Raw genomic sequence first — 19,681 nt, 5'->3', positions numbered from 1 at the left:
TATGAGTTAAATGTATGTATGGCGGTGGGTGGAGCTACATATCAGAACAGCCAATAGGAGAAAGACCTGGGGTATAGAGTTTGTTTGGGGAGTGTGATTGTGTGTACAGTGTATGTTTATGATGTGCTATGATGCACTTAGAAAAATGTGCTTGTGCAAATGGGTATGCATGGGTGAATGCACAAGTTGTGTAAAGCGCTTTGAGTGCTCAGATGAGTAGAAAAGCGCTATATAAGAACCAGTCCATTTACCATTTACCATGCCCCTCCGGTGGTCCTCCTCTCGCACTCTGGGGCCTCTGGATGTCTGGGGCCTGGATCTCCTCCATGCCTGCTTCATGCCTTGGGGGACAGGACTATGGCTCTCTACGTCCTCTAGCAGACCATTACATGGGGAAACCTTTTGAATACAAGCGCGCTGATCCACACAGGTGTGCACACGGGTGTCCACTGTTCATAGACATAAACTACACCTCTATTGGCTGCTATTTCCAAGCACAATGTGCGCTGTCGGTCCTGCTTGCTACACAACAACATTCAACATTTCGTATTTACTGCTGTTTAGACTTAGCTAGATTAATGTGATGGTGTTGTGTTTAGTATGTTGCTTTGTTTTCTTTGTTTTTTTTGCTTGTTTTCTCTTCTTTTTCTCTCAACAGGTGATCCAGGAGATTTTTTTTCTTTTTTTTCTCTTCTTTCTCTTTTTAAGTGCCCTTTCTCACTGTCCCTCTTCCCTTCTGTTTTTCTTTTCCTTCATCTTTCTTTCTCCCTTTCCTATCCCTCAGTCATGTCTGTCCCGTCTGTAACAACTGAAAATATAATAAAGTATAATAATAACAACAAAGGTCAATCAAATGGACCAATACGGCAAGGCCATGATGATCCATTTGGCAAAGTAAATCCACTGGGTATCCTTGTTGGTCTTCAGACAACAATTCTGACGGCTAAAGAACCAAATGGGACAGGCAAAAAAAAAGCTTTCAAGACTTCGATTTTACAAGGTGCTGGAAACATTTCACAGAGATTTGGGTAGGCTGTGTTAAACACATCATTTGGGGTCCAAGTCTGCCATGAAAAAAATCCACCACACCATTACACCACCCGTACTACATTGAACTGAATTATGTTGTTTTCATCCAACATATAAAACTAAACTTAACTGCAGAAACATGCAAATATAAATATATTTATTTTCTGTAGAAAGAAAATGCATACATCATAGACTTATTACTAAGAAATCACTGACATGTTTACATGTTTAACACAGAAAGGTCCAGCTCTCTTCCTGCTCTTAGGCCTTGTAAAACGCACAGAACTGCGATCTCTGCATCAAACTGTTAAATTAATTACCGTTATTATAGGAAACGAACCCACAAATTTCCTCAATACCTACAATAAAAAAGAAAAAACAATTAGAATCCATCCATCTATTCAAACAATTAAAAATGTAAAATAACAATAAAAATATTTTAAAAATAAATAAATATTGGATATATATATATATATATATATATATATATATATATATATATATATATATATATAATCTGACAAAAGTTTGTACAGCTGTTTGTACAAAAGCTGAAGTACCACAAAGGCTTCACTTCCCTCTGTGAAGCAGCAACTAGGAAGTTTTGCAGGGTACCACCATGGGATCAACAGAGGAAACCACATTGACACACTTACTCTATTTGAGCTAGACGTCTGAGTAGCTCTGGGTTTCTGCTTTGAGCTCGTACAGTGTAGAAGGTATTTCTCTCTCTCTCTCTCAACAGAATGAAGCTGCTGAAATTCATCCTAATCATCCACGTGAACTTTTTTTGTCAAGGTACTGTTTACAGTTTTTTATTTATTTAATGCTTTGTTCTCACAAACAGAGTAGAACTTTTGTGAAATCAGCATAAAATGAAATGATACTATTATCTATCCCTTGTATTATTTAAAATACATATTAACTGGTCTCATGTACATACAGACTGTTATCTCAAATGTTACGTAAAAGACATGAAGTTAGTGCTGTTGGTAAAGTAAAACGATATAGACCCTGTTTGCTATTTTGTTGCTGTTGTTATAAAACTATTGTTAACTTGACAGTTTATTGATAAATACTTTAGCTTATTTATGTCAGAACATGTCAGATCCTAAATTTGCCTTTGTAGAGAACCTTTCCTTGGAAAAATAGACTGAAAATAACATGATCGGTATCAAGATGAAAAGCAAATCTCGATATTTCATGTGTATTTTTTTGTATTTTTTAGTTTTTTGTACATATTTCTAATTTTTGTACCATATTATTTAGCCTTTATTTAAACTTTCCACATGTACTTTAGTGCAATGAGCACGCCACGCTATTTTAAACCTTCAATTTAGGTGCTTGGGCAGGAAACATTAAATGGAAATCAGAACTTAAGGCAGTCTCTTAGAAAAGTAAGTGAAAAATGTGGAGGAGAGATTAGTTGTAGTTTCTTATCAAACACTTCAGTATAATTGCTCAGAAAACGGTGACACATCGTTTAGCTGTTACTCTTTGCAGTACATGTGGTTTAAAAGCATAGTTTGGTGGAGGAGCAACTAGATGCTCACTCTGTTTCTGATTCCTAAAGAGTTTTTTTCCTTTCTTGATTTCAGCTTTGAAAAATGCAACCACTGAAAACGACCCGTCTGATATCCGTGTGAGTGGAAAGGGAAATAACACAAAAATCAGCAGTAAGTGGGATCTTCCCTTTCTGTTTTCCGCATAGTTTATAACCCTGCAGGATCATGTCTCGCTCTCTTTTTCACCTTTGTACAAAAACACTGTTATAGTACCAGAATTTTTTGTCCAGAATCAGGATAAGCACTCTACTCAGAGGCAGTATAAATGTTTCATCAGCACAGGAAGTGGGGGTGACCTGCTTGTAAAACCCATCTTGGTGAATTTTGCAGGTGCAAATCAAACAGTGAGCTAAGAACACGCACTCCCACGCTAACTCAGCTTTGCCTTGCAAGCACAGTTTCTTGCTGTTTTGTGTCTGTGTGTGGCTTTTAGTTCAGCTGCATCCTGAATAACACATTTTTGCCCCAAAAATACTTTAGTGCATACAATTTACATTCACAAGGATTCAAAACTAAAGTAGAAGCTGTAATGGTGCTAAAGAATACTGGAATGTCTGATGAAAAAATAGGGATTAAAAATTAATAAACATATAAACCATGTTAAAAGTAAAATGGTAAAATATATAAACAGGACTATTTTTAAGGGATTTTCGTATTGCTTGTACTGTAGACAGAACACATACACTCAGGAAATGTGTGGCCAGGGACTTTCAAGATGCACCCTGGTGCATCTTGAAAGAAGGGTCTCTGGTGGCCAGAAATACAGCGTGTTAGCATAGCTAAAGGTTGTGAGGTTAATCTCAGCACTTTGATAGTTGGTGTGTGACGCCAGCGTGTAAACATTGCAAAGACGTATGCACAACCACAATCCTGCACAGAGACAAAAGGAGGAACACGCTTGAGTTCTTTTCTCAAGGGAAATGTGGCACTTAAATCTACAATTTAAAAAATTAACAGCTAAAGAAAAATAGCCCCAGTGGAAGCATTCTCTGTAAAGTTATAGTGTAAAACTGGCAAAGTGGATCAGATATTGTGAAGGTTGTTAAAAATGTATGTCAGAAAGGACACATTTTTAGATGAAGATCATACGAGATGTCACATTTAAAAAAGACAAAAAGTAAAAGCGAGATGTTAGTTTTAAAGAGGTGCAAGATTCAGTTTAGTGGCTTTTAATGTTGTCGAAATGATCGCGTTCATGTGTCAACCACACCAACGTGTCCCAGAAAAAAACCTCAGTTCTTGCTCAAGTAACCACTCGATTAGTGAGTGGTTAGATGTGTCTGTTGTGGTGTTATAAGTAACATGTTATATCATGGTCACTTTAGCTAGACCAGAGAGCACTAAAAACAGCAAAGCCAAAAAATGTGGAACAATAACCAATATAGGACTATACAGTTTTTGTTTTGATATTTTAGAAGGTCTTTTCCTTTGGTCTCATACTTTGCCATAAACTGAAGTAATGTTGTTTTATTTATTTATTTTTTTTAAACAGATTCTGTGGCAGGTTAAATGTACTGTAGACTAAATTGGACCTGTTGTCCCTCTTGTTATTTTCTGTTATATGTATGCTGTTAATGGTGGATAGTCATATTAAACAGGGTTTTGAATAATGAGGTCAGCAGGTTTACATGCGAGACAAGGCCAGCTTTTCTATGTGATGTCAGAGAGAACAAATATTCTTAATATGATCACTTAGATACATCAGCCTCTCTCACTCCCTGTTCCAACATTTTATTACCAATGGTAGAGCCAATAAGAAGAAACTTAGCTTAAAGCTAAAACAGCTTGTTTCAGATGGTCGATGATCAGTGCGGAGTAATCTGTGTGATCTTTGTCCCTTTTCATCTGTGTTAACTCAAATTAAATAATTGTCAGACACAGACAACCTGAAGAAAAAATGTGTTTTTTTGCAGTGTGTTATCATGGTTGTTTTAATGAAATTACAAAAAAACTGCTCTAATTCTTATTTCTGTGTGTCCTCAGATGACCCTTACGTCTACTCTCTTGGGAGAAAATGCAAGTGGACACTCAGGTTGCCTAGGAACAGGAGCAGTGACATAATGGCACTCACAAATGACTCTGTGAATGGGTTGTCTGAACAGATCTGTCAGGATCTTAAATGCGGCAGCGTCCTTTCTATTAACAAAACCCGCTCACCTGGCAACATCACCTGCTTTCAAAACTGTTCATACCAACACGGACGTTTGGAGAACTGTTCACTGAGTGTTGGAAGTTCCTGCAATGTGATCCATGAAGTGGTTTGTGGTAAGACTTTTCTTTAATGTCAGCAATGAGAAAAATCTAATCAGTTATATAAATGGTAATATATACAGACGCTGTATTAGTTTACATGAAATTTCCGGTTCAGTCTTCATTGACTCAACCTTCACAGTTGTAAAGCATCAATCAGCGAATATTAAATTGTTCTGCATTCAAGATGGATGTAGCCAATCAGGATGCTAACATAGTCACACAGATTTCACACACCATCTGGACTTTCGTTTCATCTGACAGCGAACGGAGTGTTCAGACTAAAACTTATGTAACTAAATATCAAGGAAACTAGATACAGTTGAGGTCAGATGTTTGTTACCATGGACACCTCAAATAGGTGCCTTTGTAGCCATTAGCAAGCCTCTGGTATAACTGTGGCTGGATATTTGACCACTCTTCTCGGCAGAAATGGCAGAGTTAATTTAAATTGGTTGGTTTTCTGGGCATACTTTCAAACATAGTCCATCATTTTTAAAAGGGTTGAGGTCAGGGCTTTTGCAAGGCTGCTGGAGAAGCTTCGTGTTAGCCTGCTTAATCTATTTAAAAACCAGTTGTGTGTTTAGGATTATCTACAAATTTAATCCTGAACCTGAACTAATTAGCCTCTGAGGGTAAGAGTTTGGTTCTTCTTCCAGATCGTGGCAAAACGGTGACATAAACAAATAACTTGGACAGACCTACTGATCTTGGAATCTGCAGTTTTTGTGTGGATTAAAGAAAATCCAAAATAAACTCAAACTTGTTTTTTAAAGTCATAAAGAACAGTTCAAAATAATCATTAAAAGCCTCAAATTACCATAAAATTCATATCCATGATGGATGCATGTGAGAGTCTGACCACAACTGTGTATATTAGACTATCACAGTAACTATAAGAAGAAAACTGGATTTTTTTTGGTTGATTTCACGTGGAGGCACATGTTTCTTCGGGGCATGAAGAGACAAATGGAGCTCTCCAGTCATTTCTTCTACTTTTCTTCTACTTACTGAAATATTATCTTGTTATGCCACTGAATAAATACTAACTAATACAAACACTGAGACACAGTTATTATTATTATTAGCAACAAATATTGCTATGTAGACAATGCGGTCTACATAGCAAGAAACTTGCTAACTGGAATTGCATAGAAGTATACTGTGTTACTGCAAGGCTGGATTTGCAGTAGGAGGATTAAAGATATTTTGCTGTTAAATATTTCAGACAAACAGGACTTTTTGCATTTGTTGAGGAATTTGCTCTTGCTGCTGTGAGATATCAGTTTGGTTGTTTTTGAGATAACATCAAGAATTCTGAGCACCATGTCAGATATAAATCTGAGCATTTAGAAAGAACTGAACTTCTTTGTCATAACTCTGACTTTGATGTTGAACACTACCGACGAAAAAAACTGTCATTCTCGGAAAAATATTTACATTCATGATTTCTGGGGGCACCATGACCTGTCCCTGGGGCAGTAACCTGCCATTGTACCCTTACAGATCTGTGGGAGGAAACTAGAGCACCTGGAGAAAAACAAAGATTAGGCAAGGTTTGAAACCAGAAGGTTTTTTTCTCACACGCCAAATTTCCAAAACCGACATAGAACGAAACTCCTCGGAACGTATGAAATGCTTTTCATTTAACCTAAACACATAAACAGGAAAACCTCAAAATCTAAAAATGGAAAGAATATTTTATCAATTTTTTTATCAATATTTTTTTTAAAAGAAAGGGAATTGTCATGTATTTTAATATAACCCCCCCCCCCCCCACACACACACACATTTTATGGACCATCAATTCAAAAACAGGCGATGAACAGTCTGAGATAGCTTAAAAATAACTGAGGACTATTTTTGTGTTTATCTGAGTTAGATGAGGAGTGTGACCGCATGTCATACATGCCCTTTCCTGTCTATAAATGACTTCCTGCCCTACGCGCTGGTTTATTCTCACCTCCTCTTGTCTGTACAGAAGTCGGGAAGCCATCACTAATTCTCACTGAAACCTTTCCCAATATGCAGCAGCAGGCCTAAGTTTTTATCTGCTCCGTCCGTCATCGTCTTTAAGTAAACACTGGTTAATCATGTTTGAGATGTGGAAGCTGGTAGGGAAACAGTATGTGTTAATATTACAGATCACAGTGGCTCTACCAAAGTAGTAAACCTTTACATGTAGAGTTTTTGGAACTGAGCAACTACAATATTTTACTTTGATAATTTATAACATATAGCTGAGCTCTAGAAATATATTTTAACTCTCAGTCTCCATCTAACTTGGAACAGCAAGGAGTTTTATTGAAAAACAAAAAAATAAAAAATGGTTTTAGCAAACATGAAGTGACCCGTTGCTTAGTGAAATCCTGCTATGAAGCCTCAAGCATTGTGTTTTCAGACTGAATGTGATGAGCGACCTCACTGTGAAATCTCTACACCCTGGTTATTCCGCCCTCCTAATTATAAGTTAAAAAATGACTCCAACACAAAACAAGTCATTGAGCCTGTAAAGCAATCTGAAAAGGGTTAACTGAGGTCACAGAGGAAGGCAACCCAGGAGATTTGCCCCCTGCTGGATGTTAAAAATAATGCAGGTTTAACACACTTCCAGGATGTCTTTCAGTTCCTTAGACTGTCTATAACTGAATCAAAAGGACAGAAATTGATCCTTATCATACCCCTGTTTCTGAACCACAGTCACTCAGTGGGTTTAACTAATTAACCTCATGTTAATTGGTTAACGATAGAGTGATTGCCTGCTTGTTTATTATACAAAATTAAAGAAGCAAAAATATGCAACCTTGTGTGTTTCCCTGACAGTGACTCTGAATTAGCCTCAGGCAGAAATAACTGAGCACTAACCTTTAGATGTAAGGATTTAAGAAACAAAAAAATCATAAAGAGCTGTGATTTTTAAGCAATGAGAATTCATAGTGGAAGAGATTTCTAAGTATTTGATTGGTGACTGTCAGATCTGACTGTAATAATTTCAGTTAACACTATCAGGTCATAAGATTTACATCTTGATCACCAGACTGTGCTGTTAGGTTAATTATTTGCACGAGTATTAATGATGAGAGCACAATAATAATGACAGGGTGTCATCCTCAGCACACCAGCATGTAAAACTGGCAGGAGGGACAGACCGCTGTGCTGGACGAGTGGAAGTATGGAAAAATGGGCAGTGGGGCACCGTGTGTGACGACCACTGGGACCTGAATGATGCTCACGTGGTGTGCGCCCAGCTCGGCTGCGGTTACGCCCTCAATGTGACGGGCCAGGCCGGCTTATTTCCCCCGGGGAAAGGACCCATCTACCTGGACGATCTGAACTGTACGGGCAACGAGGAGAACCTGTGGAGCTGCCCGGCTACACAGGAGGAGGATCAAGACTGTGGACACAAAGAGGACGCTGGTGTCGTGTGTTCAGGTCTAGTTCAAAAAAGTTTATTTATACATGCAGAAATCAGAAAATGTACTCTGAAAATTGAATGTTATTAACAAAACGACTCTGAATGTGAACATTTATTCTTGGAGCTTAACTTGCTTTCTGCACTGGTTAAAAAAACATCTTAAAGATTTTCGTTGTTTCTTCTAAAAGTTACATATAACTAAACTTCAAATGTATGTTTCCATGAAATGTGATCTTCACTACTAAATAAATGATCAGCAAAAATACAGAAATTTTGAATGAGTGATGTGTAGCAAACGAACATAACTCAGGAGAAACATCTCTGTTCATGCATTCTTGAGAATGCAGTTTGTTGTATGGGGGCTTTAACCTTTAAGGAGACAGAGCGCGATAGTCTGCACAAAAGTTGAAGTATCTCCTGCACGCCTATTCTCCTCAGCATGCTTTTCTCAGTTTTGCTCACAGTGTGCAGTTTGATAATGCTTTACCATATCAGTCAACTATCAGTCGAACCTTTTCGACACCATCAAAAGAAAAAAAAGATTCAAAGCAGTCTAAAATGTTGTTGTTTTATTATATATCACCAGCTCAGTAGCATACAATTATTTAGTCACTTTTCCAGTGTAAATACAATATATGAGAAAAAGTTTCCAGCATGGAACTGAAACATAAAGACTTCTTTATCCTCTGGGCCCCACAGATTAGCTGTGTAAAATTTCAGCCAGGGCCAGTGGGGGACTAAATGTGACTGTACTTACATGTGAAAAAAGTCTTAATGGCATATAAAATTTTATAGAGTTTTGTTAACTGAAGAAATTGCAGTTAATTATGTATGTCATATGTTTAAAAAAAAAAATCAAAGTCATTATCCTTAGCGGTGGTTTATCACCAGCTGATTTACTTGCATTATTTTTGGGGGATGTTTTATGCCATTTTGCTCCAGTAGTTTTACACCTTGTGACACCTGTGTCTCTGCAGAGATGCGAGGCCTCAGACTGACTGGAGGTATGGACCGCTGCTCTGGTAAGCTGGAGGTGCATCGTAACGGCAGCTGGTGGATCGTGTGTAATAACTGCTGGAATGAGATGATAGCTTCCATTGTGTGCTCCACGCTGGGCTGTGGTGATAAGGTGGAAAAGTACACCCAGTTTAATCCTCCTCTCACCCACAACAACGGCACACTGTTTTACTATAAATGCAAATCACACAATCAGAGTCTGTGGGAGTGCAAGGAATACATAAATCATCGGTTCCTGTGTCAAGACTCAAAAGCTTCTGGTGTCATTTGTGAAGGTAAGGGACACAGTTTGGTGTTTTTATTTGTTATATACAAACAACACTCAAACAAAACAGGAGGAATCAATGAGTGCGAATTTTATTAATTTATTTATTCATTAGCAACTCTTTGAAAAGGGCTTCTTTGCACATATTAAAGGGATCAGATATTCAGGATAAAAACAAACATCTGGATTAAATGTTTAATACATTTTAAGGTGGAATTTTGTTAAGACACTCAAATTTTTTAAAAATACATTTCCCCACCCCACCTGGTTGCAGCAGATGGCTGCCCCCTTTTGAGCCTGGTTCTGTCAGAAGTTTCCTTCCCGCTGTCGGGAAAGAAACTTCAGGGGTGATTGTCAGAATTTTCTCTGTTGGGTCTTTATCAAACAATATAATGTGCTTTGAGCTGACAGTTGCTATGATTTGGCGCTATATAAATAAATTTTACTGTAATTAACCAATGTATTTCTGTCTGTGACTTAAATAATTAAGTGTTTGAAGTGCTTTTATTTTTCCGCCTACATATTTATTTATTCATTTAACAGTTGTTGATTGCAGTGAGTCGTCCTCTGAGGAGTTTCTGCTCAATAGTTACGGAATCACATAAAATGTAGTCGTATAGCATAAATAAAATTCACATCCAGGTGAAACCAGGTGATCACGTCGTCCTCAGATTTCTCCGTTTTGTTGAACAGATTATATTTTTGTTCTGCAGGTTCTCTGGGGTTTCCTAACGCTACCACGGTTAATCCAACTGTAACACCTCAATGGACAACTGGTAAATATTTACAGTTTTATTTTATGAAAAAGTACTTAAATTATTCTTTGAAGTATTATTCTCAGTACCAGTTTCTTAAACGTCACGGTTAGTCTTGATCCATAATCAGAAAGTGAAGTATTTGTTGTGTTTGTTTCTTTTCTGTGCATCCAGCCAATGGAACCACAGCCGCTGTTGCTGCTGCAGATTTGCCTTTTGCGTCTCTGCCGCTTCTCTCCACCATCTCTCTGTCCATCCTGCTCCTCGTGATTGTCATCACAAACACGGTGCTCTGCTGCCATTACAGGAGAAAACACGGTTTGTTCAGATTTTATTAGATAAATAGATTATATTTTATTGTACTTTTTTATTTTAAGTAATTTTAGTTATTATTTTAGGTTATATTGTCTGTAATGATGGAAATACTAACATTCAGTTTATTTTGACAGTTTTCATTAAAAATCTCTTCCATCAGTTTTTAAAAATATGCTTATTTCCCCAAACGAATCATATTACTTTATAGAAATGTTTTTATTTTCATAGGTAGATGTTTAACATTTTATATTTCACTTTATGAAATCAATGAGGGTGAAACATGCTGCACTTCTGAATGATCTCACTGATTCACAGCTCATATTTATTCTAACAGTATAATGTTTTTTTTTTTTAGTTAGAATCTGTTTTAGTACAGACAGGAAACAGGTGGATATAAACAGATAAAAGATGACGCATTTTACCGCCAAAAAATAACCTTAATTTAAAATTAAACCCCCATATTAAGATACGTTCAAAAAAACAACAACATCTAGAATATTTTCATGACACCCAGCTTGTCCACAACATTTAGGAAGTAATGGGAGAGGTCCAATTCCTAAAAGAGGTACAAATTAATTTAATGTACTAGATTGTGAAAAAGCTGCAGGCTTACCTTGACTTTGAAAGAAATTAATCTGAAGTTAGTAGGATGAAGAAGGCACACATTTAAAAATATGTTTTACCCAGCTTCTTCCTAACATGGGGAGATTCCATTAGTAGAACACACTAAGAAGGTAGCATATATTATTTTGGATTTCATTATCAACATTTCTAACCATTTTCTACTGCAAATCCAAGGCACTTTAAAGCCATACACTCACTGTAAATCGCTCAAAAATTAAGGCCTTAAGATAAGAAACATTCATGGATTTCCTGGAATTTGAAATGTTTATAATTTTAAGATGCTGCATTATAAAAGTGCAGAATACAGAAATTAGTACTCTGACATTATACAGCAAAATGTTAAAGAAAATCAAAATATTTCAGTACATTAAAGTTTGAACTATTTAATCTGTTTTATTAAGTTGCGCTGCAGGGCCTCTAAATGTCATACACTAATAACCCACGTCTTGTTTTACATGTGCACAGCTTTCTTACTCCAGCAGACGCGCAGCAGCCCACGAACTCCATCTGGTCAAAGCAACAACTATCACGAGGCTGTTAATCTCGTCAAAGTCACCGCCAACCCAGCGGAGACTGATGGTCAGTGGTCGAACAATTCAACATGTTGAACACTAACACAGCTTTTTTCTTTCTTTAACCCCGCAGGCATATCTATCTATCGATTTATCTATTTAATAGACATGCACGGTAGTGAGGAAGTTGCAGATTTCATCTCATCAAATCGTTTAATCTTTTTTGTGTGTTTGTCTCAAAAAGTCCCCTCCAATCCCAGGCTTCTTTGGACCCAGCTTAGTAGTGCTGACAGCACGTCAGTAGATACAGACTATGAGCAGTATGACCCAAGCATTGACCCGTCTGTCAGTTTATCCACCTTTCGGAGTGAGCCACGTTCTTTTATTTTTCCTCTGCATTTATGTGTCGTTTCTCAGCCGTTGCTTCTTTGTCTCACACTGTTTCTGCATTTTGCGGTTGAAGCTGCTCTGTCTATCTGCATGTTTGTGTGTGTGTGTGTGTGTGTGTGTGTGTGTGTGTGAGCAGATCATGCTGTTTTGCACTGAATGTTTGCAGGATGCTCTGTAAAATATTGCATTGTGTGCATCGTGTCACTTTTTTTAAAATCCAGATTCTCAGCGATACAGAACAGACGTTAATCCTTTGATGAGGCCTTCAGGTCTTGAGAGCCTTTGTGAAGAAGGTGAGTCACAGTTCGTTTGCAAAGTTGTAACACTTTGCAAAACTCAAGCAAAATGCGTCATTCCCATTAGAAACTACTGCTGTGACAACAATCTGTAAATGGAAGAGGAACACTGACTTTCACTTTTAACCAAAAACAAGACACAGAAAACATAAAGAACAAACAATAGGTACAAAATAATCATCATCATGATAAATCTTTATTTCAGACTCATGGTCTATAAAAAATCAAATCACATAAAACACAAGAAACAAAATAAAAAGATAAAATACACATTCCCACAAATCAGATTCCCACATGACAGTTATACAAGTGTCCTGAAAACTTAAAGGTCCACAACGATGCAATTATCCGAAGAAATCTATACACAAGATTTCTTTCTAAAAATTGACCTGCATTGACATTAGAGGCTACAAACATCACATTTACCCTGAGACAACCTGGTTTCTTCAGTGATAACCTTGTAGCATCATTAAAAGTTACGTGAAGTTTCTGCTTTTCTGTAGTTCATCCAGTGTGCTGTATACAGCGGATGAACAGTGTACTCTAAAGATCCAAACTGTACAGTCATTAAATTTGCGTAACAGGATGTTTGCTTGTGCATAGATCAGCATGCATTATCTATAAATATCATCACCATCATTTGTTCTGTCATAAGTTGTGCAAGATATTTGACCTAATTACAGAGGAGGTTATTATTTCACAGTTTAAAGTGAGCAAATCATAACAGAACGAGGTAATCCACATACAGAATATTGTACATTGTATAACTCTGTTAGGACTAAATTAAATATCTTGTTTCTAAATGGATGTAAATGTAGGACATCTTTTTTTATGTGCCCCTTAGAAAAACCCCCAATAAGAAATCACACGTACAGACAGTTCTTGTTTGTGTCCCAGCTGTGCTACTTCTAATTTCTCCATTTTGTGTTTTATTTTTTAAGGTCCGCAGCCCTCAAATACAATGACAGGAGCCTTTCCAAGCTGTAATGGTGCTTCGACATATCCTCAGTACGCCAGAGTGTCGAAGATCTCAGTGGACTCATTTGAGTCGTCCAGCACCTCCTCCGGGGAATGCTATGAAAACTTGCCAAAAGACTACGTCAACGTGACGCCTGGTGAGTTCGCTTCACTCCCCTCAGTCCTTTTTTCTGCCAAATAAATATTGTGGAATATGGTTGTTTGTTTCCTTGTTGGGAGCTGGATGAGGATGAACGTGGTCATGCCTGTAGGTCAGCTTATTTTCTCAACTCTGCTCTTTCCCTTTTCCAGATAGACTCCATGTTTTTTTTTTAATTCAGTTTTTGAGATACTTAGGGAAAGTGTTGTAGTTTACATGTTATAAAAATAAAAAAAAGTCCTGGGATTATTCTAGCTTTTTAAAAAAAATATATATATATATATATATATATTGTGTGATATAAAATTCAAGAAAGAAGAAGAAAGGCTGATAGTCACGTTTCAGTTCTTCGAGGGTAAATAAATAAAAGATGTAAGTCCATCTCAGACTGTCTGAAATACTTTTTTATTCAATTAAAAAAAAGATAAAGACTAAAAAGCTTTTGCCGTTTCAGATCCTCTACCATTGGAGTCGTTTGTTGGTCCCTCTGATGCTTCAAAATTCTCATATGGTCCTCTTCACTCTGGACAAACCTCAAACCTGCAGAATTCAGGTAAATCTCAATAAACAGACCTTCAGCAGTGGAGGAATAAAATGTAAAACATTTACTAATCTCTCTGAATGTTTGATGATTAGATGATGACGAACTCTACTCGCCTGTGAGCCCCGACTGAAACTCTGTGTATGAGGATGACTGCACAGCAAACCGAGGGTGTGGGAGAGTGTGAGAAGAAGAAGTCGTTTTCGTAAAGGAAAGACATCCTGTAAGATCAAGAAAATGTAAGACGCTTACAGCGATCAGTGCTGGGATGTTCAATGTGATTGATTAGCTTTTTAAAGCGAGTTTTATTTTTGTACACAAATGCAAAGCAAAGGCTGGAAGGCACAAAATGAACATGTGTTCTGTGAATGTAGCAGAAGGAACTGTAATATAGAATCAGATGACAAATTAAAAAGGAAACCCAAACTTCTCTAATGCTGTTGGGGGGGTTTTGCTGCCAGTATTTAAATCCTCTTTTGCTCTTACACCGAAATGCCACAGCACACTTATCCTACAGTTAACCATATCCATACCAGTGGTAATGGTCTCTCCCTGTGACCTATGAGCATGATCTCATCCCTGTTGAACTCCTATGGCAGATTATGGTTTGACATGTTAGACATTGCCTTTAAAATAATTAAAAAAACATATTAGATTTTTTTTTTTTTTTTTTTTAAATAAAGCCCTCCTACAGCAGCACAACACCACACTGAGACACTTTACTCTGGGTTTTCTTTGAAATTGTCACCTGTCTGTGTCTGTTTTGTGTTGTTTATTAAAAGATTTGTAATATTACAATGTATTAAGTTAATACATGTTTGCCGCATTTATTTCTTTGGATGTAGACACGAAAATCTTCTGAGCACCAGCATAATTTCAACAACTGTTATGAGCACAACACAGCCAAAAATATGTGGACATCCAAACATTACCTAAATAATACGCTTGCAAAAAAACCTTAATGTCTGTGAAGGTTCTCAGTCATCCAGTTCATCGTAGTCTAAGGAGCTTGGAAAGAAAAGCGTCTGGACTCGGATGAGAGGTGAAACGTCTTCAAGCAACTTAAAGAAGTCCAGACGCTTTTTCTTTCCAAGCTCCTCAGACCGCAGACCTTAATGTGGACCTATCATGGGTTTCCTTATTTTGTGCTATATACACTGATACAAGGTGGAGGAGGATATTAAATATAGTTAAATACTCTATGCACAAGTGAGCCTTTAGAACAAAATGCTTATTTTCAGTTTTTCCTCTTCTTGGATCTGCACAATGTCAGTGACAATGGATATTACTGATATGGTCAATTTAGGCGAACAGGTCCAGCAGTTTGACGCTTCTGTTTGCTGGAGGCAGCCAATCAGAAGAAGTATGGCAGCTTGTTTCAACCAAAGCAATCTCAGTAGGTTAGCCACTAAAGCTGGGCCATAAAGCAAGGAAATAATATTTATGTGGCACTAATTCTGTTTATCCCGGTGTGTTAGGGTTAGGGGTTACAGCTAGATAAGCTATTCCACATCTGACTGAAAACATGAATCACTCTGAAACAGGAAAAAGCTTAACTGAACTCCCACAAAGCTGCAGTACAATTTCTTACATTAAAGGGTCACAAGCGTTTGTCTGTCCACATACTTTTGGCTACTCACGTGCTATTGTTTGCCACTCATCTTCCATGTAAACAGTGTATTCAATATTGAGATCAACCACAAGGTGGCACTACAGGCTTGTAAGTAACTTGTTTAATTAATGTCTTGTCCTGTAAATTACTTAAAAAACGCATTAAAGTATAAAATGTTTTCTAAATCAAAAACGTCCAGGCTGCTGCTCTTTGTGACAAAAACCTGACAAACATCTATCGGTGCTCTTTGAGGGAGATAGGGGGAACTCTGGCTCCTCATGGGGCCAACGTAAACTATCAGCGTGATTTGAAACCAGACCTGGAAGGCTTGTTTTTTGGGGGTTGTGGTTGATTATAACTGCTGCAGCTGCAGAGCATCAACGCTTCCTGTGATACCCTGAATCAAAGTTATGTCTTGTTTTGAAGAACGTTAATATGACAAACTGCCTCACAGCACAGTAAAGTTTTAATAGGGGGGTGACTGTGTTGAATACAGGGATAAACATGGATCGGCTAACGTGAGAAGTGGGAGGTGTGATGCATTCGACTGATAACAGCAGAAATGGGCTGTTTTTCAACTGGAAGGTATTTGGCAAATAGGAGGAGGGCGAGCTTGTGTGTGTGTGCGTGTGTGTATTAGGGTGTGGGGAGGAGGGATGATGAGGAGAAAAGGAGGAGGTGGACGGAGAAGTCGGCAAAGATAAAAAGTGTCTGGAAGAATCATATATTGCACTCAAATTTAGTCCAGAGCCTCGCGTGGAGATAAGCAGGCGAATTAACGACCAGATCTCCTTATGAAACTCAATCTGTTTCACATGCCAGAGAATTGAGCGCACACACCAACCCACACACCACTCAACACGGATTCCATGTAAAACTATGCAGCCTGATAGATCACAGATCCTCCTTAAGCGCTTTGCTTTTGTTTTATTCAGCTCTGAAAGATTGATAAGCCAGAATCTGAAAATCTGAGGATTTACAGTCCTGATTAACATCAAGGGAAAGAAAAGTAGTTCACTAGTATTTCAAGTAGCTTGTAGCATTTGCAGGGATTAGAAGATCAACCCTCTGTTTTTACTTTGTTCATTAAATCAGTTACACACAAAGGATTACGGCTCCATAAGTCTCTAAGTTGCTTAAAGTGTCCCGACTGCAGATCCTGCCCGAGTTTAAACTTTTGAACTCTGGTTGGTGCTGCAGGCCTGCAGACGACCTGAGACAGTACCTGGCTGCAAACGATATCGAGAGCATGCATGAAATTACCGCTGCAGCTTGTGTTTGAGGTGGTTTTGAATGTTTGTTGTCCTCCAGTAAAATTTTATATGAAGATTAGAAGAATAAAAAAAGCCTGGCTCAGGAGATTTTAGGGGCTTTTAAATGGGGAAATGACACTTAAAGCTATTAGCAATCCTATTAATATTTAAAGTAGTTTTTCAGATTAGCCGTGGCTTTCAGTCATAGAGTGCTAAAGGAGTGAATCCTAAGACCCAGAAATGAGCATTTAAAAGAAATTAGCATGCTTCAAATAAGTACTGTACTTAAAAATACCTTTAGTCATACATTCTGTAACATAAAATATGTAGGTAAATACCTCACACACAAATTATGCAGCTGTATGTGTCACAGGTAAGTACTCTGGTAGAAAGTGGCTAAATGTAACTTTCAGTATCATCACAGCGAACTCAGAAACCTGTTAGTGAAGCTGCTAAAGTCTTGCAGTGATGTCCTTCGTTTACAGGACAGCCAGGGTTCTCAAAGTGGGGCCTGCGGGCCAGCGGTAGCCCCTGGTAACATTTTACCTCCCTTCAGTGTGTTGAGGTATGTTATGTTCAGGCACAGCAGTGGAGAACGAGACTACGAGACTAAACTTTCCCAGTTTTAACAAAGACAGCTGTTTTTCTTCACTACCACTTTAAAGACTATAAACCACAAAAATGATAACGACAAACCACCAACATCAAGTAAAGAGACTATTTGCACCAGCCAGAAGTTTTTCTACATGATGGATTTTTCTCCTTTGAGGCCCCTCAAAGTCATGTTGACCCCTTAAATTGGCACTCAAGTCATTAACACTTTGAACCCAGGGGAGCTCTGTCTCCATGTGTCAGCTCAGTCATGGGAGGTCATCTGAAAGGTTGAAACATGATTTTCAGAAGCAGTATGAGTAAACTACATGTAGTTTACCACATATTATTATTAGTGTGTTTTTTTTAATCGCTTAATTTTAATTTGATGGTACCGACACTTCTCGAAGCTGGAAAAGTTAGCAACACTAAAAACAAACAGCTGGAGAGACAATTTTCAGCTGGGTTAATCAGCAGGAGGTCAGTAACAGGAGTGGGTAACCATGTCAACAATTCTAGAATAATGTTCCTCAACAAACAAATTCTGAAGTCTTTGAATTCCTCGTCATTTACAGTGTATAATATCAAAAGATTAAGAGAGTCTGGAGAAATCTCCAGATAGAAGGTAGAATGTCTGTGTATGAGCTGTCAAATGGCACTGCATTAAAAACCAGTGACGATTCTGTCATGGAAATCACCACACTGGCTCAGGAGCACTTGAAGAAATCATTGTCTGTTTGACAGCGTGGGGCGTGTAAGGAATAAACTAGCCGCCCATACACTCAAGAAAGCAGTACAACCTTACCCCGCCGCTCACCCAAACCTTACATTTTGAATAATTTAATATCAAATGTGCAGTACCTCTAACTCTATAGAGCTGATCTTCTTTTAACTAGATATGGTATATTTAACGGTGGTCAGTCTTATGAGCAGACAGCTGTTTTCAGGAAACACTTCTGAAACTAATTTAATGAAAAGCTGATGAATAAAGTGGAGCATCCAGCTGAAGGGTTCTCAAGGTTGGCCCGTGGACCAGTGGTGGCCCCTTTTGTTTTTGCCTGCAAGAATTACAAATAAACAGCAAGGATCCACGGTTCATGTCATAGCATGTATATATAACAGTAGAGTTTACCTCTTAAATCTCAGCTGTTCTGCTTTAGCCGTCACAGCTTTCTCAAACTTCATAACACTAACCCAACACCCTAAAAAAGTCAAGAAATATCACCTCAACACTGGGTGAAAAAAATAGATACCAGTACAAAAATGACAATTTCCAGCCACAGACACAATATAAACAGTGAGACTGAGCAGCTTGTATTTTTGTTTTCTCCCTGGACTCTAAAAGCAACGCATTCACGAATAACTGAAGGGTCACTATATTTTCAATCTCTGGAACATTCCTCGGCACCGTTTCATGTTCCACTGGAACAATAATAAAAACACGAACTCTAACACGTCAGCCAGTGTCGTACTTCACTGTGACCTTGTGGATTTTGTTCTTGACTTGGCCTTTGTGTTGGCACTGCTCTTTGTTTGCCAGGGATATGCTGCAGGATGGACTGCAGCCAGTGAAATGCAGTGAGGTCATTCGTTTAGATAGAGCCCCAGATGGTTAGAGACCTGGGCTAAAAATCCACTTCAGCTCATTAATCAAAGCCTGTTTTTCCTTTGGCCGAGCAATGGGAGAGATTTATACTTAAGCCATTAAATTCACCAATATTCCCCTCTCTTGATTAGTGCCCCTCACATCGAATGAAGCCTTTAGTAAACGGCATTACAGCCTGCTGGGCTGAAGCTTGGGTGCGCTGGAGAGGCCGGGTAATAGTGTTGATTACTCGTCACTCATTAGGTTGCTTTCACTGCCGCCGCTAAGCCCTCATCAGGAGGTTTTTGGCTGAGAAGCTGAGCAGGAGCCCTGATCCAATTCACCTTTAAAGTTCAGTGGAGCTGTCTGGGTTGCCACGGGTCAGTGCATCGCTCTCCATGGTGTGCACTCTCAGAGAGAGGCCCTCATTACCTCATTTCCTGTTACCACTGTACCAGGCAAACATCTGAGTGTCCTGCTTCGGTTGTGTAAAGTTTGTTTGTGACTGAGGGTCTATTAAAAGTTTAAATAAAAAAACTTGTTGAATTT

At 38.2% G+C, this 19,681-nt stretch overlaps 1 protein-coding gene across 2 annotated transcripts; it reads left to right on the top strand.

The window, feature by feature from the left end:
- The first annotated feature begins 1,686 nt into the window (after positions 1-1,686).
- On the top strand, positions 1,687-15,895 carry LOC146363333 (T-cell differentiation antigen CD6-like). 2 transcript variants are annotated; one of them, XM_084919789.1, is made up of 13 exons: positions 1,687-1,827; positions 2,628-2,705; positions 4,578-4,859; positions 7,959-8,276; positions 9,237-9,551; positions 10,255-10,317; positions 10,471-10,614; positions 11,701-11,814; positions 11,992-12,114; positions 12,359-12,430; positions 13,375-13,548; positions 14,005-14,103; positions 14,187-15,895. In XM_084919789.1, the coding sequence occupies exons 1-13, from the start codon at positions 1,776-1,778 to the stop codon at positions 14,222-14,224; spliced, it is 1,872 nt and encodes a 623-aa protein (XP_084775915.1). In that variant the 5' UTR covers positions 1,687-1,775; the 3' UTR covers positions 14,225-15,895. The 2 variants fall into 2 exon arrangements, with proteins under 2 accessions (XP_084775915.1, XP_084775916.1); XM_084919790.1 differs by lacking the exon at positions 11,992-12,114.
- The last annotated feature ends 3,786 nt before the right edge of the window (positions 15,896-19,681 follow it).

The sequence above is a fragment of the Perissodus microlepis genome, chromosome 22, assembly GCF_051167445.1.
Source record: "Perissodus microlepis isolate ML-2025 ecotype Zambia chromosome 22, ASM5116744v1, whole genome shotgun sequence".
Taxonomy (NCBI): domain Eukaryota; kingdom Metazoa; phylum Chordata; class Actinopteri; order Cichliformes; family Cichlidae; genus Perissodus; species Perissodus microlepis.
The sequence above is the reverse complement of the archived record's forward strand: the minus strand, read 5'-3'. Positions and strand labels throughout refer to the sequence as shown.

What these genes read in the sequence shown, in the direction of transcription:
- LOC146363333 (XM_084919789.1), top strand. Translation starts at nt 1,776, where the DNA reads ATGAAGCTGCTGAAATTCATCCTAATCATCCACGTGAACTTTTTTTGT. An exon ending in AAATAACACAAAAATCAGCA is followed by an intron (nt 2,706 to 4,577) that starts GTAAGTGGGATC and finishes GTGTGTCCTCAG; the next exon opens with ATGACCCTTACGTCTACTCT. An exon ending in AACACCTCAATGGACAACTG is followed by an intron (nt 10,318 to 10,470) that starts GTAAATATTTAC and finishes CTGTGCATCCAG; the next exon opens with CCAATGGAACCACAGCCGCT.